General features: G+C 45.4%; 1 protein-coding gene across 4 annotated transcripts in view; it reads right to left on the bottom strand.

Moving 5' to 3' along the window:
• NELL1 (neural EGFL like 1) overlaps positions 1–26,693 on the bottom strand; it is a 779,413-nt gene that overhangs the window by 696,530 nt on the left and 56,190 nt on the right. For all 4 annotated transcript variants that reach the window (XM_070491352.1, XM_070491350.1, XM_070491351.1 and 1 more), the window contains exon 3: positions 1,149–1,299. In XM_070491352.1, coding sequence (XP_070347453.1) covers positions 1,149–1,299 — 151 coding nt within the window. The remainder of the gene's footprint in view (positions 1–1,148; positions 1,300–26,693) is intronic.

The following is a 26,693-nucleotide window of genomic DNA, read 5'->3' as shown; positions in this document are numbered from 1 at the left end:
AACATTTAAGTGTCTAACGGACTTAGCGTAAAGTTTAGAACAATGCCCAGCATTTATCAGTGCTTAAAATAGTTACTACTACTATTTTTAGTTATCATTATTAATATCGATGCAAAAATCCTAAATAAAATATTAGTAAGTGTAAGTTTAAGAATTTCAAAATAGTTCAACACTATGGACTCAATGTAATTAATTATGTCAATAGATGAAAGGGAAAAAAACACAATTAACTCAAAAGGTACCCTGAAGAGATATTTAAGAAAACTTAACAATTATTCACGATTTTTTGGTCTTTCAGTAAATCAGGATAAAACTAAATTTCCTTTACAGGGTGACTACATACATATATATTTGTATAGAGTACTAACGTTTCCTTATACAAGCATCACCCTTTCTGAAGCCTTTCTTGCTTACGGCCATCCTTAGTGGAATTGACCACCATTACCTTTACTCCCTAAACACAAATTTCTAGCACTGCACCTGCAACATTTCATGATATTTGTCCATCTTCCCTACCAGCTGATGGGATCCTTAGAATAAAAATTCTGTATTATTCACCTTAATATTCTCAGCGTTAAGCACAGTTTCTGCATAAAAGACACAAAATAAATGTTTGTTGAAGGTTGTTGTTAAATATAACTTGTTAACTTGCTTGATGACCTAAATATGATGGGTAGAATGTAGTTTTACAGTCCCGCATCACATTACGACAGGGACATATTTTGAGAAATGTGTCCTTAGGCAATTTCGACGTTGTGTGATCATCATAGAGTATACTTACACAAACCTAAATGGTACAGCCTCCTACACACCTAGGCTACATGGTACTTATCTTATGAGACCACTGTCATATATGTGGTCCATCACTGACTGAAATGTCATCATGCGCTCATAACTGTACATGAGCCAAGTCTAGCAGCAGATATAAGATAGGTGAGAAAGACACTCACGAGTGGTCCTTGGAGAGCAAACAAGAAAGCCACTTTGCCCAAAGTAAATTCCTAATGCAAAGTAAGTCATTGCGTTCAACAGGACCCAGGCCTCGGCTAGCTGAACCTTTTCTTGGAGCTACTATCTCTAAATTCCAAGGCATGTGTGTAGCCCCTTCATTCTAAGCAGGTTTTCAAAAGTACAAAGAGCTTTCTTACCTGTTTTCCAGTTCTCGAATGGACAGTATCACTCCTGAAGTTGACGGCTTCTGCTGCACAGTGGCCAAAAAGGTGAATTCACTCTTATTCCGGAACAGCTGAATTAATTTCTCACTCACGTGTGGGGCTGCATGGATCTCTCTCTCTACATCTGCGAGTCAAGAAGGAAGAGCAGAAGAAACAGGATGAGAGAGAGAGGAGAGAAGAGTAAGTAAAAAGAAAAGTAATACAGAAGGAAAAAGAAGAGAGAGAAGAGGAGAAAAGATGCAGAGTGAAAAATGCTAGGTCCAAAGGATACAGGTTGCACTTTTCATTTCCCCCCTCTCGTCAACAGCGTTCAGTTTCAGGCGCCACCCGCCACTCCACACAGCTGCATTTATTCAATGCAAAACCCAGTAATGCCACCTGTCACCGTGCCCACTTGTCACTCTGACAAGTTCACAATCGGCCAGCCAGTGATTTTTCTGACAGGAATTGTGATGGGACACTGAGCAATCTGGCCTGCTGCAAACAGATTAAGTTCCTCTAAATAAAGCGGGCAGTCTGATAAATGGGGTCCTAAATTCAGAGAATCCTGAGTCTAGAAGGATCCAAATGCCACTCCACGGGCTCCAATGGCACTTTTCCCATGGACTGAGTTCTTCCTCTCTGCAACGTATCTAGGGAAACCTGTCCCTGCCAGCAGAGATTTACTAACACTAATAACGCCAGACAACTCTGCTTTTGCTTAAAGAATAAATACAACGTATGACCCACCAGCGTGCCTGGAATTCCCCTGTAAACATGCAGTCGATGACTTTCCTCATGAAATATTTATTAAAGTTGAGGCCAATTCAACTGGCCTAGAGGTGTGTGAGTCCAGCTCATCCTGCTCCTGGACAAGAATCTTTCTTTCTGCAACATCCACATCATGAGGGACATCCATCATTTCATCCTCAGATTCCCCCTTGTCACGATAAACTGGGCATTATCTCATTATTTTCCACTACACTTCCTGGCATCAGAAAGTGGGCACCAAGTGAGCAGAGTTAGAGAAAACCATTCAGAAGATGACACATGAACACCAAAGGCATGTTTGGTGGCCTTCTCTCATGCCCCGACCACATCCTCTGACTGTATGGTAACTACTTGGTTATTCCTCCAGGACTGCATGAGGAGTCTGGGAAAACATGAAACTTCAAAGGCTGCATTGCCCAAGCAATGCCACAGACTTGAATATGGGCCTTGAAGAACCTCATCCTGAAAAGGCTCAGTCTTCTCATCTGCAAAATGAGGTGACAGACTAGGTGATTTCTCAGGGCCTTCCCAGCTCAGCCTTCTATAATTTGCTGCTTCAAGATGGCAGCACAGAAAAGGACACTACAGTCTTCCAGCTGCAAAAGTCCAGGCTATGAATAGCAGGGCGCAAGGCTGGTTGGTCCTCTACCATGGAGGCAGCCAACCCAGGCAGAGCACGCTACCAGCATAAAACAAACCTACTTGGACGATATCTGCTTTGCTGCCCAAAGAAAGGCTTTCTCTACTTCACTGCTAAGTGGCATGCTGTCAGCTTTTGTCAAGGGCTGAGATAAGAGATAGCCACTTAGGGAACGCTTCTATACCTTCTACAAAATCGCAGCCAAAGACTTTCCAAGATGATATTCCAAACCTATTAAAGGTATGAACAAATCACTTTGTGAACTAGAGATTGTCAACGAATGTTCGTCAACATTCTTTTTTATCATTACTGGTAGGCAAAGATCCTCATAATAAATTCTGCCTAGAATTTAGTGCCAGAAAAAACATTTGGCTCTCGAGACTAACCCATATGTTTACTTTTTTCCTTTTTGCTATTTCCTTCTTTACTCATCAATTAGGAATCCACGGATGGGTAGTGGCTGCCTAGAGAGCTCATTAGAGGATTCTGAAGCTTGGGTCCAATGAAGAGGGCCATGACCCATCAGTAGTGTGTTCTGGGGAAAAGAGGTATGAATATCTTGTTGGTTATGGGTGTCCTCACCTCTCACTCAGTTCTCCTTGGGTGATAGTCCAGCCCCAAGGCCAATGACCTCTAGATTTATACCTGCAACCCCTACCTCTCCCTTAAGCAGACTCATTTACACAATATCCTTAATATCTCCAAAAGATGGTCTAATAAGCATTTCAAATTGTGTACATCCACAGCAGAGCTCTCATTCTCTCTCCAACCTTCTATTTCCTCCTAGGGTTCCCAGTCTTAGTAAATGGAACCACCCAGTTCCTCAAGCCAAAAAACTGGCAACTGTCCTGGATTCCTCCCTTTCCTCCACCCTCCATATCCAATCCTAGGGCCAATCAGGAGGGTTCCCTTGTCTGAAATCTGTCTACTTCTTCCCAACGCCTCTCTTAAAACTCGTGTCCAGGCTGCCATCCTCTCCCGAGGGGCTTCCAATAGCTTCCTAACCAGCCTCTCTGCTTCCATCCTGCTCTCTCCATTCTCCACACGCAGCCAAAGTGCTCTTGCTAAAGCAAAAGTCAGAATCATTTCATTCTCCTGCTTAAAACCCTCCAATGGCTTTCCAGTGCACCCGGGATAAAAGCCAGGCTCTTTGGCGTGACCTGCAAGGTGACCCACAGACTGACTCCTGCCCATCCCTCCACCCAACTTCATACTCTCCTTGGTTTCTACAGGAGCATCCCAGGCCCACTCCTGCCTCAGGACCTTTGTACTCTTCCCTCTGCCCCATCTTCACACGCCTGGTCCTGGATCCTCCTCCTTCAGCTCTCACTGCAAATGCCACTTCCTGGTCACGCCTTCACAAGCAAGCTCTCCGTTAACGTCTATCACGCCGGTCTGGTTATGTTCTCCATACAACTTATAATATATTATTATAATCAGCTTATTATTTCCTTACATCACTCATCATAATCTTGTTACACCTTTCTTACCTTCTTTCCTTTCCTTCCCTACCTGACTACAAGATGCATGAGGGCAGACACACATATCTATTCATTGTTGTACCCACAGTTCTCAGTGCCTGGCATTAAACAGGCAGCTAACAAAGATGTAATGAATATCTTAATTTGTTTTCCATTTATTTTTGTCATTTATATTGTTACTTCAAGTAACTACAAACATTACAGTCAGAAAACAGTATGATACCTTTTGGAAAAGTAGGAGACAAATGAGTATTTCAAGAGTTAATGGTTATCAAATTAAAGAAAATGACATTCAGTGCCAGCTCAGCCCCTATTTACAGGACACCCCACCTGACAGCCTAACCCCATCAGACCACGCGCCTGCTCACCCAACCCTCCTAGAAAACCGAGCATCGCTTTGCCAGCTTTGCTCACTTCTCTCTGTAAATGATTGGCACACTGAAGTAAAGAGACTCCATTAGCACTCACCAGACTGAAATGCAAAAAACATCTATTTTGATACATTGAGACTTTATGTGCATTCTCATTTTCAGAAAAGCTCTTTCAAGTAAACGTTTACCATAATTCAGCTGCTAAAAGAACACAAGAAAGTAATCCCACTTCTTACAACAAAGAGGCAAGAACACTGGACTAGGTTTCAAGGCACTGAAGGCCACTCTGAGTTTTGCAGGTAAGTAGCTGTGTGACCTTGGATAAGACACTTTACTTCTCTGAGCCTCACAAACCACATCTGAAAATTGAGAAGCTTGAACTCCATGACGTCCAAGTTTTTTCCTAGCATTGACATTTTGTTTCTGTTAGCCACTTTACCCTGCTCCCAGCCACATAGCGCAAGAGGGTACTGAGGTATTTTCCATCTATAAAACACCCAGATTCTAACATTTTTCTCCTCTGATTTTCCAAATCGACATCACATAAAGCTGTCAATTACTGAAAATAGTGGTATGTCACCTACTTTGCAGTAGCCTGCTTTCTCCCCTGAAGTTAAAAGAGCAACCGATGGAAACCAGTTCATGAGGACCTCTAGGGACCACCGAATTTCCATACTCAACCACTATAATGCATGTTTGCTATATTTGAGAATATTCAATTCTGGTAGAGAGAACACGGAAAAACAAGAGGGATGGATAAAACTCACAGGTGTTAAATATAGAGAGCAAGGTGGAAACCTGTAATACGTCGATGGAATAAATGGAACATAAGTGTGTACACACAGATAAAAAGGAGTGAAGAAGAGTGTTAGTTATAAATAGAATGGGGCGGGAGGACCAAGTCATAACACACAAAAGCTGCCACCTTCAGAATGACAGCTATGTCATCCCTCAATGCCACACCCATTCCATTCCAGTTCTGTCCCCACATGAATCCTGAGAAGCGCTAACAAAACCCTTCACGCTCACAGAGTAACTGGTGAACTACAGCTGTGGCCACGGCTCCTTGCCCCCGAGTCTCTCCAACAGAAGCACTCCGGCTCCAGGCCCCCCAACTGCTGAAGCCCCTTTTATAACTTCAGCTCCAGTCCGTGTCACCACAGCATCAGTAAGAAGGCTGACGGGCAGAGAAAGATCGAATACATGAACAATGCCTAACGCAGGAGTCCAATGGGGCTGCTCAGCCTTCACCAGCCCCACATACCCCCTTATGCTAAGTGAGCTGGCCTACCCCATCTCTTTCCTTTGCTTCCTCCTTGATATTTGAAATCGATTTAATTTACCACAGGATTCAAGCATCTGACTTTGGTCTGTTTGGGAGGCTTTTTGTTTTGTGACCTCTGGGAGTATACTTGGAGGTTACCATTGCATCAAGGTCATTTCCCACACAAGACTCACCTACAGTGAACATTTTGCATTTAAAAAAAGACCAAAAAGGGATGTCTGTCGTTCCCAGTGCTTAGAGGTTTTGCATGATCTCCTTAAGAACTGCTAACTCAGCAGCAAGGGTTAAGTGCTTTTTCTTTCCTGGGATGGAAAGCTCAACCTAGTCATTTTTAAAGGAAGACTAAAAATGCTAATGTGATGGTTAAGAATCAGCGAAGAAGTGTTAGGTGAAGGGAGGAGATCGGAGATGAAAAGAAATAAGCGATGGTATTCACACACTCTTCTCTGCCTATTAAAAGAAGCAACTTCATTTCCCTTTTCCCTGACTTAAGGGGGGGGAGGGTGGCAACTTGCGTTGCCAACAAATGTACGCCTGTGTTTCCTCTGTGCCAGGCACTGTGCTGGGCAAGGGGAAAGTGACAGTAACAACAGGTGTTTTTCCCCTCGAGGATCGCTGCATAAGCAAGACAGGAGCTCTGGCACAGGACCCTTCTGACAACAGGTAGGATAGGGCAATGCACAGAGGAAGGAGGGGGACCGTGGAGGCAGGAATGACATCGGGAGGATGTATCTTTGAGCCTGAGTTGAAAAAGATGAGTAAGCGTTTACCAGGCAGGAGAGGTAGGAAGGTGGCGGCGATCATTTCAGGATCGTTGGGTGGCTATCAGCACCCACGTGTTTTCCATTATGCTGGCATTTGTCTTTCTCTGTAAGTCTCTCTCTCACTACAAGTCCAGCAGGAAAGCATCTAGTCAACCTAACATCAGAGGGAACTCTCCACCGATCAGCGAATCAAGGGAGCAATAAACAGTGGCAGCTGGAAACGTGACAAAACAAACACCACAGCCAGCCTCAGCCCTGACCGATGGAGAATTCAGGGGACATCTTAGCAATGATAGCGTATTTACACCAAGAAACTCAAGACAGGGCAGCATCCTGATATAGATGTGGCACGTCTCTCTAGCCCGAGCCCCATGTAAGCTCATGATAAGACACCGCAGCAGGTAAAGCAGCACTTGTTAATTCAAAATGGCAGTTAGCTTTTCATTTCCAAGTACGGAGGAAATTTTCCAATTCACAACTGCCAACTGTCCACAGGGCGATTCCTGGTGTGGGAGGGAGGGGGACACGGGTCCCACTGTTAGGTCCTGTGGCCCTTCTTTGAGAACATCAGATGGATCCAAGCAGCTTTCAAAGAAGCAGAAAGTAGTAGAGACACCAGGAGACTCCCGCTTAATGTGTGAGGGATTTCTATCTCCACCAACAAGTTCACAATAGCGTCTCATTAAACCTCATGAGCTCTGGAAGCCAGAATGATACAGCAAATGTGAACGGCTTATTGCGGCACCAAGCAGAGGGTTAACCGCCACGCACATATCATCTCACGATAACCTTAGGAGTAGCCATTATTATTTCTCCGACTTTACAGACAAGAAAACTAAGGCTTACAGAATTTCCATCATTTTCTAAAAGACACTGGGCTAGGAAGTCACGGAGCTGAGATTCCAACCTGGCAGGCTGCTTCCACCCTCTATACTCTTTGCTCAGCCACATCTGCTAGTCACCAATGTGTTCACATGATCTCAGATCTTGGTGCACGTGGAAAAGGGACAGGTCACATCATGTACCCAGTGCCTGATTCACTCAGGAAATATCTATTTGTACAACCCCTATAAGCTAAAGATCAACATCCGCCCATTTTACAGGTGAAGAAACTGAGGCACACAGAGACGTTTTATGGTTTGCCCAAGGTCACACAGCAAGTGAGTGGAGAGAACTGTGACTCTTGCCCCAGCAGAGTCGATCACAACACTCCATGGCATTCACTTGGCTCCCCTGCTTACTGTTTCATCCTCCTCTCTTTCCCCTCTCCCACCCCCTTGCTCCTGCACTCCAGCCACACAAGCCTCCTTTCCCTTCTTTCCAGGGCTGTGCCCCTCCCCGCCTTGGTGGATTCTCACCTGCAGCCACCTCTCTCTTCTTTCCCTCTCCTTTGAGTACCAGCATAATTGTTACTCCTTCGGGCCAGCTTCCTCTGACCACCCCAGGCCAGCTCAGATCCACTGTATTTTGCTCTCATTGTATTTTTCATAACCAAAGTTTTATGTAACTATTTTATTAATGGCTATCATGCCCACAAGACTGTAAGTTCCATGAGGAATTGTTTACCAATACAGACCCCACAATAACAAATGTTTGTTGCAATAATTAATATATCTTGACTCCAAAGTCTGGAACACAGCATAACAAAGGAGGCTTACCCAAGACACTCAGCTGTAACCCCAACCTGTTGAGAAGTACATTAAAATGATGAGCTGCCTAGGGAACAATAAAGCCAGCTGAGCGTCCCAACTCTTCCATTAGGGGCCAAAACCTAGGGAATTCTGCGACACATAGCATTAATCAATTTTTTGTAATTACTATGTGACTCACTCAAAAGAGATTCCACCATCCCCATAATTTTTCTAATTAGATAGGCGTGGTGAGACAGCTGAGCTCTTCTTATAAACACATAAAATATGTAAGGAAAATCAACATATCCCTCGTCACTAAGAAGTTAGCAAACTGTGACGCTTCTCCTCACAGGCTGCCTCCCCACACTCACACTGCAACCCACCAGTGACCAAGTCTCCCCCCGAACCCTCATCCCTCCACCCCATCTCAGCTGGACACCCTGGAATAAAGACAGAGGGAAAGCAGGACCGGCCCAGTGGTGTAGTGGTTAAGTTTGCTCACTCCACTTCAGCAGCCCAGGGCTCACAGGTTTGGATCCTGGGTAGAGACCTACACACCATTTGCCAAGTCATGCTGTGGTGCCGTCCCATACACAAAGCAGAGGAAGAAAGACTGGCATGGATGTTACCTAAGGGACCATCTTCCTCAAGTAAAAAGAGGGAGATTGGCAACAGATGTTAGCTCAGGGCCAATCTTCCTCACCAAGAAAAAAAAGAGAGGTAAAGCATGGATCCAGCTCTATCTGAATCACAGGATGAAGGAACAGAAAGGAAACACACTAGTAAAAAGATTTTTTTTATATGATTAAGACTGCATTGTATAAGTTATAAGATTGTTATAACTATCTTGTAAAATAAAGTTTGGGGTATGTAATGTACAACATGGTGACTATAGCTAACCCTACTGTATTGTATATTCGAAAATTGCTAAAAGAGTAGATCTTAAAAGTTATCACAGGAAAAAAAACTTGTAACTGTGTGGTGATGGATATTAACTAGACATATGGTATTGATCATTTTGCAGTATATACATATATTGAATCATTATATTTACATCCTAAACTAATATTATGTCATTTACATCTCAGTAAAACTGAGGGGAAAAAGACCTTGAGGGCATTAAGCTAAGTGAAATAACTCAGAAAGAAATACCGTATGATCTCACATACATGGAATCTAAAAAAAAAATTTATTTAAAAAAATTCATAGATACAGAGAACAGACTGGTAGTTACCGGGGGAGGGGAGTGGGTGAAACAGGTGAGGGGGGGGCAAAAGTTACACACTTCCAGTTATAAAATAAGTAAGTCTTGGGGGTGGAATGTAGAGTACGGTGACTATAGTTAACAATGCTGCATTGCATATTTAAAAGTTGCTAAGAGAGGAGATCTTAAAAGTTCTTGCCATAAGAAAAACAACTGTATGGTGATAGATGTTAACATATTGTGGTGATCATTTCACAATATATGCATATATCAGATCATTACGTTGTACACCTAAAACTAACACAGGGTTCGACGTCAATTATATCTCAGTGAAACCAGGGCGGGGCGATTACAACTTGAGGGCATTATGTTAAGTGAAATAACTCAGAATGACAAATACCATATGATCTCACTATACATGAAAACTAAAAACAATTTAAAACTTCAAAAAAAAACTCAGATATAGAGAACAGATTGGTGGTTGCCAGAGGCAGGGGGGATGGGTGAAAAGGGTAAAGGAGGTCAAAAGGTGGAAAGGGGTATTGAAACTAACATAATGCTTTATGTCAATATTTCTCAATTTAAAAAAAGACAGCATTGTATAGCAAAAAAGCTATCCAACAGAAAGGAATGGGTAAGTAAATTAGACTACGCGCCCAATGGAAGTTATGCAGGATAATGTAACAATAGCCCAGGTGTTAGAATACCACGGGATATGCCTACACACTACTGTCAAACGGGCACACGGTTGTATGTACAGCATTGCATCAACTATACGTAAGATTTCTTTAGTGATGCAGAGCAGAAAGATGGCAATGGCCTTCAATCAAAATATCAGCAATTAGGAGCTAACACGTGAAATTTTTCTTCTTTGCCCAGGTCTGAGTTTTCCAAATCTTCTCTGAGAATGATTGTATGGAAGAGACAACAAGTTGGAAGCTAAAATATAAGAACACATTGTAGAAAAAGGGGAGAAACAAGACGGCCATCCCACAAAAGAATATAAGCCCCAATCACCTTGCTCTTAATCACATATTTGTGTCTCTTTAAATTGCTGAGGACGACAGACTCTGCCCAGCCAACCTCAACCAGGCCTGGCTTCCCATGGACTTCCACTTCCTTCCTTCATAGAGGGGACCAGGCAGCTCCCAGAATGTCTGTGGGGGCATTCGACCTGGACCCCCTGCCCAAGACAGCTCAGGCTGTTGGGGTTGAGGTGTGCTTCGGCAAAAACTGACAGTTAAGCCTCCACAGGAGTCATCTGAATGCACACTGACTGTCAAGAGTCTGGGAACCCCAAGGGCATGCCACCACATTGCATATGAAGTTGTGTGTACACAATAGGTTGCTGCATGCAGGCAAGGACGTTGTTCCCAGCACGGGATGCTCTCCAGGTTCTTATAAAAGTCACGAGGGCAGTCTTTGTCCCTACCCTGTGCAAACTACCCAGCCATCCACTCATTCATTTGCCCATTCATTCTTTACCTTTCAAATCTTTATTGAGCACACCTCTGAACCAGACACGATGGACACAAAACTAAGACACATCTATCCACAATGGGGCTAAAAGTTAAGTAATAAAAACACAAATGAATGGGAACCATTCAGTTGTTCAGTTTAAAGACACAAGAAAAGTGGGCATGCTCAGGAGGCATCACAGGGTTGGAATAACCTGGAGCAGGACAGAGACTTCCTCCTCAGAGACTTGATCTTCCCATGAAGCGGCAGCGTAGGGTAGCAGTTAAGAGCTCAGGCTCTGGAGCCTGTTTGGTTCAGAGGCCAGCTTCACCACTATCAGATGTGTGACCCTGGACAAATCAACCTCTCTGTACATCAGCATCCTCATCTCTAACATGGGATTAAGACTGTACCTACCCCATGGGGATAGTATGAAGATTAAATCAATTGACACACGTTAAGCTACTAGAACAGTACATGCCAGGGCCCGCTCCGTGGCCGAGTGGTTAAGTTCACACGCTTGGCTTTGGCGGCCCAGGGTTTCGCCAGTTCGGATCCTGGGCATGGACATGGCACTGCTCATCAAGCCATGCTGAGGCGGTGTCCCACATGCCACAACTAGAAGGACCCACAACTAAAAATATATACAACTAGTACCAGGGGGTTTGGGGAAGAAAAAAGGAAAATAAAATCTTTAAAAAAATAATAAAAAATAAAACAGTACATGCCACATGACAATTGTTAGTTTATTTGGAATACAGCTGGGGCCTGAAGGATGGGGTACTACCAAGCTATACCAGCAACCACCATGCCATGAGGGCCTTGGTGCCACAGCGGGTTATGGCTGTGGCCAGCAGGAGGGCAATGGGCAGGTGAGTAGAGGTTGCACACCATGGTTGGTGACACAGTGATCAATTCTAACTCTTTTCTTAAAAATTGGGCAAAGTCAGGGCCGGCACAGTGGTGTAATGGTTAAGTTCACACGCTCCGCTTCAGCGGCCTGGGGTACACCAGTTTGCATCCTCTGTACAGACCTACACACCACTCATCAAGCCACACTGTGGCAGCATTCCACATAGAAGAACTAGAAAGATTTAAAACTAGGATATACAATAATGTACTGGGACTTTGGGGAGAAAAAAAAAGAGGAAGATTGGCAACAGATGTTAGCTAGGGCCAATCTTCCTCACCAAAAAAGCATGCCTTTAAAAAAAAAAGAAAAGATTGGGCAGAGCCTATGGGGCTCCTGGCCACTCTAATCTAGGTCCAGCCAGCCAGCATCCAAACACTTTTTAATGTTTGCTGTGTGCTAGATGGCAAACTAAGGACTTGAAATATACCACCTAATTCAGTCGTCACGGCAGTCAGCAGCCTAGCGATGTCAGTATTGCTGTCTCCATCGTATGGATGAGGTACAAAGAGTTAAGAAGCTTCCTACCAAGCATTATAGCTGGAATTGAAACTCAAATCTGTCTAGTGCCACCACAAAGCACCACTGCCTCTCATTGCCATCCATCTCAGCCCAACCAGTGTTTGAATGCCAGCTCCGCCACGTAGGCTCTGTGAGACCCTGGATAACTCAGCTTCCTTCCTTCATCCTTCAGCTGCCTCGTCGATAACACTGGAAACACCACTCCCCTTGTAAGCTTCAGTAAGGAGTAATGAAAGAACACATGGAAGTCACCTAGAGCATAATTTGTGCTTAATAAGTGTCTCCCTTCCCCCATCCTCTCCTTAAGACACTTCTGAGAAGCTTTAGCTAACAGGGCTCAGACATCTACTCACTGAAGTCTGAGCATCACCATTTGCCAGTGTCCACGCACATGACACTATTTCATATTCATAATAACCCACTGGGTAGGCATGAATAGGCTCATTTAAAGATAAAGAATGTCTGGCTTGTAGAAGATGGGTGAGTTGTCCAAGATTCCACCTCCAGCAAGTACCAGACATGTGTCTTCTGACTCCGTTTTGAAGCCCTTCTTATGTATTTCGGCATGGCTTCCCTAATCAGACAAGGGTAATCATTAACTTCTCCACTCTACTCTGCTCCAGGGCCAGGTCTGCCCTACCTAAGGGACAGCCCTCCTCCAGGACCCTAAACTCCTCCACATATTGAGTGCAATCTCGAGCCTGCTTAAAAAGTTTGGAGCAGTGGGCTGACCGAATTACAGTTAGTTCCCTTTTGTGCACAGTCCTAATTCTCAGGCATGAAAGAGAATTCAAATGCTGTATTAGCCTTGACCTTGCCACAGCTACTCAAATTCAATAGTAAACAGTAGGCCATGATGTTCAACCGCCAAGCTCTCTAATTTATGATTACGCATTATAAATCATTTTTACTTGTTGCTTCAAACGCTGTTTTTCAAGAATAAAAATCTGCCCGCATTGAAATGCACAGTGATTTTAATATGCAAACCTCCTACAGAGATGATGTCTCATTTTAATTATTGTTTCGGTTTAATGGGTTTTCATTAAATTAGAGGATGGAGCAATTACTAGGGTGAACAGCTAATGTTTCAAAGGTAAGGTCCCGTGGTTCGATGGGCAAAGACAGTTGTGGCACAGAAGCAGAAAGCGACACTTCCGGATAAGCTCATATTCAGCCTGATAGAAAATAGCACTGGCTATTTCTTTTCCCAGGTTCAAAACAAAGCTGGCACCCCTCCACGGTGAACTGCAAACAGCTCCGAGCGTGAGTTTCACTCAGGGTAACTTTTTTTTTTTCTAAAGATTTTTTTTATTTTTCCTTTTTCTCCCAAAGCCCCCGGATACATATTTGTGTATTTTCAGTTGTGGGTCCTTCTAGTTGTGGCATGTGGGATGAGGCCTCAGTGTGGCCTGATGAGCGGTACCATGTCCACGCCCAGGATTCGAACCAGTAAAACCCTGGGTCGCCACAGCGGAGCACACGAACTTAATCACTTGGCCACGGGGCTGGCCCCGACTCGGGGTATCTTAATCACATAACTTTCCTATCAAGAATCCAGGACCGCCCCCCCCTCCCCGGCCCCGTCATCAAGCTAGAAAACGCTCTTAAAAGTCCACAACCTGGGGACCAGCCCTGTGGCCGAGCGGTTAAGCTCACACGCTCTGCTTCGGCGGCCCAGGGTTTCACCAGTTCGAATCCTGGGCACAGACATGGCACTGCTCATTAAGCCACGCTGAGGCAGCATCCCACATGCCACAACTAGAAGGACCCACAACTAAAAATACACAACTATGTACTGGGGGGTTTGGGGAGAAAAAGGAAAAATAAAATCTTTAAAAAAAAAAAAAAAGCCCACAACCTGCAAAGCTAGATGTCAAACCACAGGAAAGTATTCCTGATGAAATTGTCTTCCCTCTCACACGCAAGCAATTTAGTTGGTTTAGTGAATTAATATCTGACTTCCCACCCCTGGGAAACTGGTCCAACTTCAACAGGCTGCAATGACCAGAATCTTATTAATTAGCAAACTGTCAGAGGCACGATGAGAAATGACTTTGGTGACCTGAGCGATATTTCACCCTAGAAAGTGCACAAATTTGGCGCTCAGGGACCCACAGGGTAGCATTACCTCAGACAGAGGTGAGGGAATGAATGAGAAGTGGGGAACAAGGGGAGGCGGAGAGGCAAAATCTGCTTTATCAGAGTCCCAGTGGTCAGAGGTGAGGGGCATGACTAAATCCTGGGAGGGGCTGGGCGTTCTGCATTGCAGAATCGCACCCGGGGAGATGAAGGGCACCTGGTGAGCTTCAAATGTGTAATCTTTCTCTCCAAATGAGCTGAAGGAGAAGGGGGGTGTCCTTCTAGGAATAACTAGCCCACTAGGTTAGGGAAGGCCTGTCACTATGTATGCCAAGAAAGTAACGTGGGAGCCTCTCACTATGCTATGGGAAAGAAGAAAAAAAGAAATCTCTTCCACAACAGAGAGAAATCATAAAGCAGCATTAGTCCCAGGAAAACCAGCAGGAACGAAGTGATGAATAAGGTACCGCCACCGCCAGCCTGCTCCTGACCACCTGTCAGGGCCCGTGCTCGCTGGCCATGGCAGCTGGAGGAGGTTCTTTTTTCTATTATTGCAAGCATCCTGAATAATTCCGACAGGGATAATAATTTCGAACTCCTCAGTGGAATGCTTTCTTTTCAGCTCCTTTATTTCCGCTGTCCTAAAAAGCCCATCATGAGCTCTTAGATCACATGCGTTAATCTAATTACACGCCTTGTTAGCTAATTAGTTCCAGAGTCACTGCTAGGGAGGTCTCCCTCGCTATTTATCTGTGCTGGCCACAGGATGTCTGTGCTTGCAGGTTCCTGGGGAAACTGCAATTACTAGCCTTTCAACCCTGTGCTGAGGAAGGACAGCAAAGCTTTTTGGACACCTGACACTCCAGGCTTTGAGCAGAAGCTCCAAGAGATGTGTGCACCTGTCCAGAGACGTGGCGATGGGTGTGGTTTCTTGCACACTTGCTGCGCTTCTTTGAAAGCTGACCTCCTCTTTAGAGATTTTACTCCAATTAAACATTAGCGCCCCCCTTAAAACAGATCATTGGAAATGCTGCTTGCTCCTGAACTCAAAGCCAACTGCTATCTCCCTACTGGATCCTCCTGACCCATTTCCCACTACCTCCCTCCCAAATGAGATCTACAACCAAGGGCAAAAATTACAATCCCCATTCACTGAAGCTTTTTTAAAGAAATCAAAATGCCGATTTAAGGGAAAATTGGTCTTTGATCGTTGCTGCAAATAATTTGGCGCTTGTAAGTCCTAGGCTAACAACACTGAGTCGGCTCTCAGCAAATTATTCCTTCAGTGGATTAAATAGCGTCTTCATGATAATTCATCTCAAAGCGTGCCTGGTAGGTTCCCAAGGCGTCTTTTCTACTTGGGTATGAGATGACTTAGCCAGCAGATACTCTTTCTGGCTCCCTGAACTACCCCCACCAAGAGTGGTGGTTAGTTCATTCTTCGCAAGCCCTCTAGGGCCACAGGTGAGCTCCCTGAGGCAGCGCGCGGGTGGTGCCTGGATCAGCGCCTCGCACAGGTGAGGGGCTCCACAGGCGTGTAATCTCAACTCTCCTCCCACCTGGAGTTCCAGCCACCTTCTCCACGCCTATCCAAATCCTGCCCATTTCTCAAGGCCCGACCCAATTCCTCTAACTCCATGAAGCTCTGAAGCCCCAGCTAAGGGCGATTTTCCCTCTCCACTCCAAAATGCAATCATTCACCCAAACACATTTTTGTGGAGCATGTTCTCCAAGGCAGGCGCTGTACCCTGGTGAATAAGACAGGCTCGGTCTAGAGAGACATCCAGCCAGTACTCAGTACCACTCATTCGGACACATCTTACATTCCGCCTCTTGCCATATCCCACGGCCAGATCTCTAGCCTCAGCCTAACTGACCTCCAGCACCCTCCCGACAGTTGTGCTCTCCCTCCTCTTTGAGGCACTGTGTCTTTTTGGCGCTGCTTTCTTCTGGTTTTCCTCCTACTTCTCAGGCCACCTTGAGGCTCTTCACGCCCTCCACTGCCTGTCCTCTAATTGTTAGGGGGCCTCGGAGCACAGCCACCACCAGGAGGCCCTGAGCCCCAGCTCCATCGCCACCAGGACCCTCAATCTTCTTGACCATAATGTTGCAGCTGCCACCAAACATCAGCTTGCTTCCAGTTGGGCCTTTCTTCCTCTCCTCGCCTCTCATTCTCTTTTCCATATATCAATCAGAGAATCAACGAACTCTTTTTCAAACTTAAATCACATCATATCAATCACCTCAACCCCTTCCTTTAAACGCCCAAATAGCTGCCTGCATTAGTTCCTATTACCGCTATAACAAATTACTGCAAAATTAGCAGCTTAAAACAAACTTATTAACCCACAGTTCTGGAGGTCAGAAGTCTACGATGGGTCTCACTAGACCAAAACCAGGGTATGGGAGGGCCGCTCCCCCTCCAGGAGCTCCAGGGCAGAATCCACGTCCTTGCCTTTTCCAGCTTTCCTTGGTTCACGTCCCCTGCCTACAGCTTCAAAGTCAGCAGGGAAGCAGCTTACAATCTCTCTTGACCTTCATCTTCACACCTCCCCCGCCTGTCTCCCTCTTATAAGGACTCTTGGATGACATTGGGCCCACCTGGATAAGCCAGGATCGCCTCCCCACCAAAAGATCCTTAACTAATCCCATCTGCATCCTATAAAGTAACAGATTCACGGGTTCTGGGAGATCTGGGGTGGGAGGAGGTCATTATTCAACCTCCCGCACTGCCTAATGCAATTCAGATAAAACCCTCTCTCCTTAGCATGGCCTGAAAGCCCCCCGTGCCTCGGACTGCAGCTGGGGCTGACATGAAGACCGAGCTTTCGCTCTGGCCGTGCTCTCGGCCTCCTCTGGTACCTCCACTCACACTGGCCACCCTTGAGCCCCTTAAACTTGTTTGATCCTAAGAGCCTTTGTACCAGTCATTCCAAAATTACGGGCTCTGGAGCAAAACAGCCTGGATTCAATCCTCAGCTTTATCACTTACTGGACCTATAAGCTTGGTCAAGCGATTGAGTCTGCCTCTGCCTCTGTCTTCCTTTCTGTAAAATGGGGCTCATCATACCCATCTCCCTTGTAGGAGTGTTATAAGGATTAAATGAGTTGAAGAATATAAAGAATTTAAAAAGTGCCCAGCACATGAAAAGTGTTCCTCATTAACAATGTAAGTGATCATGAATGATATTACCGTCTTTGCACGGCTGACTCCTTCTGCATCCAGGCATCAGCAACAATATCAAATCTGCAGGGAAGCCTTCCCCAATAATCCTACCTAGAGTCAATCCTCCCCTCGCTTCCTCCCTACAGCACTGCTGTTTTATTTCCTCCAGAGTCTATATCACTATCTCAGGTTACCAAATCATTAGGTTCTTGTTTACCGTGGTAGCCCACATCTGCTGGAGCGTAGGCTTCATGAAGGCAGACTTTGTCTTTTCTGTTCCATCTCTAACACCCAGACTGTGCCCATCACACGGGTGTACAATCACTATTTGTTCAATGAATGAACATACTTCTGGTTCTCTCCTCCCTACAACTAGTTCCAGGGGCCCTCAAGGGCAGGGCATCTATCCAATTCTTCTCATACGATCAGGACCCAGCACGGTGGCTGGCACTCGGAACAATGCAGACTCAGTTAATGCGTGCTGACTGATCAATATGTAAATAAGCTGTAAAGGCACCTTTAAAGATAAAGCCTCGAAAAAAATGATTTTTCTCCAGCCAGTCCCTCAAAGACTGAGAGAGAAGGGATTCCAAAGCCGCATGTTGAGAAAAGAGAGATTCAAAGCAGGGGTCTGAGACGTCGCTCCCCTACCTTGCCCTGTCCCCAGTCCACATGCTGATGCGCACTCCAGTGGGTTGAACAGGTTTCCAAATATGGGGAGATCTTCTGTTTAAATGAAATATCAAAAAGGATGCTGTGGCTGGCTTATGCGTGAAATATGCAGCTAAAACTGAATTGCTGGGAAAGCCCTGCCAAGCCCTGAATACCAACCGCCCTCCATCTCTCCTTTCCAATGAAGCCCGCAGCTCATGAATGTCTAGGCAGGTGGAGGCCTTCTCTTTTAAGGTGCCTCATCCCCTGAGACCCAGGAAAAGAGCCTGAGGTGGAGCTGGCATCTGAATTTATTTGTTTAACTGTCCCAAATGATTGTGACAAGCAGCCACAGCTGAGACTTGGGTCCTGCTTGGTATTCTGGCTCCAGGTGGTAAAGTGGCAAGCCTCAGGCCAGATGGAGCTTGGGCTGTGTGTTCAGCCACAGTGTTACCCACAAGCCTCCCAGCACATTCATCAAGTCCGAGGTGCCACAGAGCATAAGATATACCATTATTTTACACGCTCTAAAAAAGAAAACACAAAGCTATCAACTACAACTTTGAGACACTACTGATGGTAAGACCATTTACTACATGTTTATGAAAATATAAGTGCACGTGTCTTAGAATCAATGAAGTACAGTATAACAATTGGGAGATGTCATATGAAAATCCAAATCTCCAGTAAAAACTGCGACGACCTGGCGGCACAGGGCCCACATTCCCACAGGCAATGACGCAGTGAATGCTGGCACTGAGGAAATGTGGCACACTGTGCAAGGCCACCAGTTGGCTGCATTCCCTACCAGCGCACTCCGCTCAACTGTTACCTGGTGCACTCTCCATGCCTCTGGGATTGTGCCCCTCCCCCACACACCTCTGGTTTGTGCTAATACGGCACACCTTCCACACACCCAGGCCCCACACAGAGCCCTCCACTGCCTGCCCTCGTGGGGCCTTCCCAGCTCACCCGGGGGCTTCTCAGAAGATGCTAGGCCCTGGCTACAGGTATCACTGAGGCTGGGAGCCTCTCGGCCCTTGTCATGACCAGGCAGAGCACTTTGGGCAAAAAACAGCCCCTTGTCTCTTCCCCAGTGTCATGTACGAATATGACCATTCTCCTCTTGTGCCATGATATGAAAAAGGTTGGGAAACACTGCCTATGTTGAAGTGGAGTTTGGGATCAGAAGATCTGGCACCCACCATCAGTCTTGACACTGAGTATCTGAGTGACAGGTCCTTTAATCCCACGGAAACTCAGTTTCTCCTCCATTAAATGGTGACAAATATAACCATGATACTTATATCACAGAATCTACATGACAAATCCACGCAATTGCCTACATGCACAGTTTTGGAAATGTTTGCCCCTGTCAAGTTCTTCCTTGTGTGAGCACCAGGGGCGGACAACACCCTGTGAGTTGGGCACATGCAGAGACGACATTGGGAAGCCTTCCTCTCACCAGCTTTCTCAAGTAGCTCACAATCTAGCCGTGTGAACAGGTGGATAGAACCCAGCATGAGGAAAACAAATCCCGAGTGAATAAATATCTTACACTGGATCCACAAATAATTTGGACCAGAGATGGGGGAGTGCATGAGCATAACGATGGTGTGGGTTGATAAGTGTCTCCAGATAAATCAGTTCCTAAATGAGCAGCTAAGCCCTGGGTCACCAGAGGAAGCGGACGGAACAACAGTTGGCCCTTTTTCTTCCAGTGAGGTTGACATATGTGTTTTAAATGTGCTTCAGCTTATTTTTTCAAATTCATGCTATAAACCAATAGCTCCTTTCTTAAACTCTTCGTTGCAGTCCCATAACATCCAGAGGGTGTAGGTATCCTTCCGAGTGGGCTTTTTTGCCACTATTCCCAAAATCTCCCCATACCAGGCATAACAAATGATCCAGATCCCATGTTCTATTAAAAAAGATAAAAATAAAAAAACAAGAATACGATATTTATTTTCATCAACCACAGAGTAATAATGTGAGCATGATAAATGCAAAGATGCCTGTCAGCATTTCTGTTTAATGTAACCACTGCTGTAGGCCCCTCCCCAATTACACTGTAGTCACTGGCTGCAGGGAGCCCATCAGGGTGGGTCTGGGGGCCAACAGCATAAATGCACGCCACACACCCAGTGGTTGCATGCAACTTTTTTCCAATGAATTATTGGAGAGATTTAAGAATTCTTCAAAAATGTCACAATAATAACTATTTTATCTTTTTTATGCCATAATTATGATTTGGAGCTCTGCTTCTCTTATTTCATCCAGGCACACCACAACTCATGAATAAAATATGACAAGTTTGATAGCAGCCATTGGAGAGGGTTCATCCATAACGGCCGACGTGCTCAGTGTACAGAGAGCTTTTATTCCGACAGGCTTTGTTTCCAGGAGGGGCTTTTATCTCAAAGAAGAACCACAGGCGTTCGCATCGCCTTCCCCCCCCACCGCCCCTCAGTGCCTGCCTTCAGCACAACACCTGAAACGTATTTACTTTGCCTTTTAATGAGGACATCTCTAAACAATTAGGGAAGAAATCAAAAAACCAAAGGGCGCTCTGCTCACTGGCTCAAAACGACACATCAAACAATTGACTCAAAGAGACACAATCAGAACCACAAACTCGTGCACAAAATATGCGACTTTACATCTTAAAAATCATTCACGTAGGGGCCAGCCCCATGGCATAGTGGCTAAGTTTGTGTGCTCTGCTTCAGCGGCCCGGGGTTCACAGGTTCAGATCCTGGGCAGAGACCTACACACCAGTCATCAGGCCATGCTGTGGCGGCATCCCACATACGAAATAGAGGAAGATTGCCACAGACATTAGCTCAGCAACAATCTTCCTCAAGCAAAAAGAGGAAGATTGGCAACAGATGTTAGGTCAGGGCCAATCTTCCTCACGAAAAAAAATCATTCACATGATTGCACCACCTGGCAAGATACTGAATGCACCTATGAGATTCTCTTTTGAGAAGTTTCCTCTCCCCAGTAAATCCTGCCAGGTCCCTTCAAAGTTCGGGCTTTGGTATGCCTTTCAAAGAAATAAACGTGGAAAGGAAAGAAAAGTAATGTGTGGCTCTGCAAAACCATCAGCATTTATCATACGGCCCCAGGGATGTCAGGCTTCAAGTTTCGAGGTTTCATTTTTTAAAGCGAATCCAAAAGCGTCTTGTTCTATCACACATATAAAACCAGCCGCCTTCCAAGTCTCCTTCAAAACACAATTTCTTTTTCCCAGAGTCTGTTTCAAAATCTGTAAGAGCAAAGAGACATTTGAAAGCCCTGCTCCCCTAGGACCTGGGAACTGAGACCTGATCCACCAGGATGCGCAGTTTGCCAAACTTCCAAAGCCGTGGGTTTGTCTACAGATCCTGACACACAAATCTGAGATTGAGCTGAGACTACAAAACATGGCTGACACTCCTCGTGAAACAGAACCCTGGCATCGTCAGGAAAACCCAAAGGCGAAGCTTAAGCATATGTTGTTGTTTTCTTGTGTTTACTACGCAGATGCACAGTGATAACTATTTTGGGAAATTGCAGGTCTGCATTTCTTTAACTTCACCCAAGTACCCCAGGTACTCCAAGACCCCAAGTGGGCTTGAACTGTGCTCACTTCTACCCACTAGAATCAGTCCGAAGCCCAAGTGAAAGGCTACCACACAGAGGCTGCAGGTTCTGAGGGGGTGAGTCCAGCCACACTGTCTTATTTAACGTCATGTTGCATGAGACTGCCCCTCATCACCGAGTGACACTTCACGACATCAGGCAGCCCAGAGGTGTTTAGGTGCAGATGAAAAATAAAATGATGAAAAATAAACTTCTTCTCCCACCACCAGTGCACACCCCCACACACACTCGCGTGCCAGACATGCCTGCAGTCTGGGCGGCAAGACGAGTGTGAATCTTTGGCAGATACATAAGGCAGCAGCTTGAACACTCAGGCAAAGCAGCTAATTTTTATTCCCACAGGACAATACACAATAGCAGCATTTGGCACTCTGAGGAGCTGCCCATTTGGAGGTGCCAGGCTGAGCCTTCCTTCCTGCAGACCCGATGTTTCAAAGAGGCCGGAGGAGGCCAGGGAATGTGGCAGCAGCATTTAAATCTTTAACAGACACTGTCAAATGGGATTAGACAGCAAACTCTGGGTTTAGTGGTAAAAAGAAACAAAGAAGAAAGATAAAAAGATTTCCAAACCAGCCACTTGTATGCCAATATCAGCGGTGCTTGAAATCCTGAGAAATCCTGTTTTTAAGTCAAGGGATCTCAAATGGAATATATCAAGGTCTTGCCTAATACATCTGGGAGCTGACTTCTATCACTGTGAGCCCTAATGGGTCACTCCCTCTCTGCCTGATTGGCTGGGCATAGGTCACTCCCTCTCTCCCTCATTGGCTAGGCATCAGTCACTCCCTTTCTGCCCCATTGGCTGGGCATCAGTCACTCCTGTTCTCCTCCACTGACTTACCTTCCACACTATTTGCCTTCTTCTCCCACCCAGGCCTTTTCTCGGATAAAGTCTAGGGACACTTGGTCTGGGACATGAGACTAATCTGCACTTGTGCCAACACCAGTGCATACCCAAATGTTTCTGGGCCTCTCCCATCACAACTGTAAACATAGCTGATCAGCGGCATCCTAGACACAGCTTGAGCAGCAGTGAACTGAAACAGCTGCACTAGTCAAGTCAACCAAAAGGATGTCAGAAACACTTGAGAATATTACATTACATGTGCTCCAGCCTAAAGCTTTCAATGACAGTACAGAATATGCTGGTGTTCCTCAACTCAGATGTTAAACCCCTCTTTCATTTGTGTAAGAGGGCATGCTGGTTGGCTGGGCAGAGGCCCAGATGCTACAGGTACAGACAAGCTCCCTCCCCATCCTACATGACATAGCCGTTTTATCTCCTGGGACTTTTGTTTGGTAATTGGGGAGGAAAAAAGAAGGGTTTGGTTTTTTTTGTTATGATGGCAGCCTGAAGGTAGAGAATGATGTCTACTGCCCCCTCCCCAGGGCCTGGGCAGGGTTTGAGCTTCTGTGGGTAGAGGCATAAAATTTCACAGGAGATGGGTATTTTCTGAAGAGATTTTGTGGATTCTGGGCAAAGTGAGGATAATCAGGGGCCAGGATACAAAGGGTGGAGTGATTGGAACAAGAGGTCTTCTCCTACTTTACCCTGGGAACACTGTGCTCCTGCAAGGGGCTGGGTCCCAGGCCAGAGCAGTGAGTACAGCCCTGTTTTCAACCAGAGAGAGCGTCTACTGGATCCATGAAGGCTGGCATCTCTGGGTACAGCACCCTGGACAGAAGTGGAGATTCATACGGGGTTCTATCAGGCCTGGTAATGACACACCTTCTCCCAGCATATTCCCAAATTAGCCAGAGTAGAGAAAAGAATAACCTGCCCAATGGTGGATGAAGCTTTCAGACTGAGTGGTGAGGTGCCCTATTAAGGGACCCCAGGAAGACTTGGGGGTCCTGAGATTTTGCACAAAAAGCTAGAGGGCCTTCTTGGGCAGAATGGAACAAGAATAGACGTTCCGTGGTTATTAGCAATACTGTGGTTCCAGTAGTATTCACAGGTTCTTGAATCCTCATGACATTTGGGTCTCCCTTAAAACAAGCCATTAGGGTTAGCATCAAAAAGACAAGTGTTGGCAAGGATGTGGAGAAAAGAGAGCCCTTGTGCACTGTTGGTGGGAACATAAATTGATACAAACACTATGGAAAATAGTATGAAGGTTCCTCAAAAAATTAAAAATAGCACTATTATACGATCCAGCAATCCATCTTCTGGGTATACATCCAAAGGAAATGAAATCTCTACCTCAAAGAGATATCTGCACCCCCATGTTGATTGCAGCATTATTCAAAATTGCCAAGATATGGAAACAACCTAAGTGTCCATTGACAGATGAATGGATAAAGAAGATGTGCTGTATATACACAATGGAATATTATTCAGCCACAAAAAGAAAGAAATCCTGCCATTTGCAACAACATGGATGGATCTTGAGGGCATTATGCTACATGAAATAAATCAGACAGAGGAAGAGAAATACTGTATGATCTTACTTATATGTGGAATCTGAAAAAGCCATACTCATAGAAACAGAGCGGGGAATGGTGGTTACCAGGGGCTGGGGGGGTGAGGGAAATGGGGAGACGTTGGTCAAAAGATACAAGCTTCCAGATATAGGATGCAGAAGCTCTGAGGATCTAATGTACAGCATGGTGACGATAGGTAACAATACCGTATTATATACTTAAAAATTGCTGAAAGAGTAGATCTTAAATGTTCTTACCACAAAAGAATAAATGGTAATTACATGAGGTGATGAGTACTAATTACCCTTATTGTGGTAATTGTTTCACAATATATACATATATCAAATCATCATATCGTACACCTTAAATTTATACAATGTTATATGTCAATTATATCTCAACATAGTTGTGGGGGCGCCATTACCAGCATGAAGTAGGAGCATCCAGGTGCCGAGGCAGTTCAGTGTGGGCTTCTTCCATGGGGACCATGGATGCTCTGAGCATCTGAGGCTCTAGGTCCACCCTGCGAGGGAGTGCTGAGCCAAAGTGGAAAGTTACAAGAAGCGCACACTGAAGCACCCTCAAAATTTGAATGTGAAGCTCACAAAAGGAGGTGGTTTAATGTAAGACCTTGGTTTAAAGCAATAAGAGACAAACTTAGAAAGAGCAATGGGGAAAAAGACGGTTTCTCAGGAAGGTCCACATTTGAGACCCGGATATGCTACTTACCAGCTGCATGACTTTTCTGAGCCTCGGGTTCCTCATCTGTGAAATGAGGATAAAACTCCCCACCTCACAGATTGTCCTGACATGTGGCAGGCTCAATACAGATCCATTCTCCTCCCATCCTTCCCTTTCATTCTTCCAGCCTTCAGAATGTCCACCGACTTTGGGATATTTGTTACTCAGAAAATAGAAAGATAAAATATTACATTCACGCTTCTCACTGATAGAAGGAACCCTAAAACAGTGACCCTCAATTGGGGGTGATTTTGCCCCCAGACGACATTTGGCAATTTCTGGAGACAATTTTGATTGTCACAATTGAGAGGTGCTACTGGCATCTAGTGAGTAGAGATCAAGGATGCTGCTAAACATCCCACAATGCACAGGAAAGTCCCCCACAAAACAGAATTACCCAGCCGCAAATAGCAATAGTGTCAAGATAGAAAAACACTGCCTCAGAGGACCTCTAAAGCAGCTTCCCACAAATTCAGGAATTCTCTCTACAATATCTCAGAGAGATGGTCTTCCCAGCTTCTGTTCAAACATTCTCAGGGATGGCACTCACTACCTCTTGATAAACCCACTCTATTGTTGGTTAGCTCTAATTCAAAATGTCTCTCCTCAGGTAAAATCAAAAGAAAGAACTTTCAGCTGGTTGCTCCTATTTTGCCCTCTCCTTCTGCAGAACAAACCGAAAGCCTCTTGAGTTCATCAAGTAGCTGGTGCATTGGAGGCTCTTACGTATGCAAAGCCCTGGGGGAGACAGAACGTGAACAGAGTCCCGGCCCTTGGGAAGCCCACATCCTAACAGAGAAGATGAAGAGATGAACAAACGGCAAAACAGGCAGAATAAAATGTGAAGTAAGTAAAACTTTAAGGACTATGCTGCCTTATCCAGGAGAAAGAACCATTTACTTCTAACTGGGGTCAACTGGAGTGGGCCAAGAAAAGATGTGGTACGTATGTCGAAGTTAAAGAGGCTGAAAGGGAGACAAGGACATCTCTGGCTGAGAGGACACCAAAAGCAAAGACTGGCGTCGTGAAAGTGCAACACACTCAATGGGCAGCATGAGATGGGCAGGGCTTAGAATTGGGAAAGTGATGCTGTGGGAGATGAGAACAGAAAGACGGGTTGGAGCCTGATTCACGGAAGATCTCAAATGTCATGCTAAGGAGTTTGGATTCTTCAGGCCACATTCTGAATAGGGCAATGCCATGCTGGCTCCTGTGGGAGAACTGTGCTGGCCACAATCTGGTGTATGGACCGGAGAAGAGGAAGATTAGCAGGAAAATGAGAAATCAGGATGAGGGCTTGTTTGGGGTTTTAGGAAGGAAAGAGATGGGCATGCGTTATGGACTGAACTGTGTCAGTCCAAAATTCCTATGTTGAAACCCTAACCCCCAGTGCGATGGTGACTGGAGATAGAGCCTTTGGGACATGATGAGGTTTAGGTGAAGTCATGAGGGTGGGGGTCCTCATGATGGGATTAGCGCCCTTATAGAAGAGACCAGAGAGCTGGCTCTTGCAATCTCACTCAGTCTCAATCTCTCCCTCTCCCTCCCTCTCTCCCTCTCTTCCTCTCTCCCTCTGCCACGGGGAAGATACAGCAAGAGGGAAGCCATCTACAAGTCAAGAAGAGGGCCCTCACCAGAACCTAACCACGCTGACACCGTGATCTTGGACTTCCCAGCCTCCAGAACTGTGAGAAATAAATTCCTGTTGTTCAAGCTATCCCAGTCTACGGTATTTTGTTAAGGCAGCCCAAAGTAATACAGCAAGAGAAGAGGAAGCACAAGGAGCATACGAAATT

This window comes from Equus asinus, chromosome 20 (assembly GCF_041296235.1).
Source record: "Equus asinus isolate D_3611 breed Donkey chromosome 20, EquAss-T2T_v2, whole genome shotgun sequence".
Lineage (NCBI taxonomy): Eukaryota > Metazoa > Chordata > Mammalia > Perissodactyla > Equidae > Equus > Equus asinus.
This window is presented reverse-complemented; position numbering and strand designations above follow the sequence as displayed.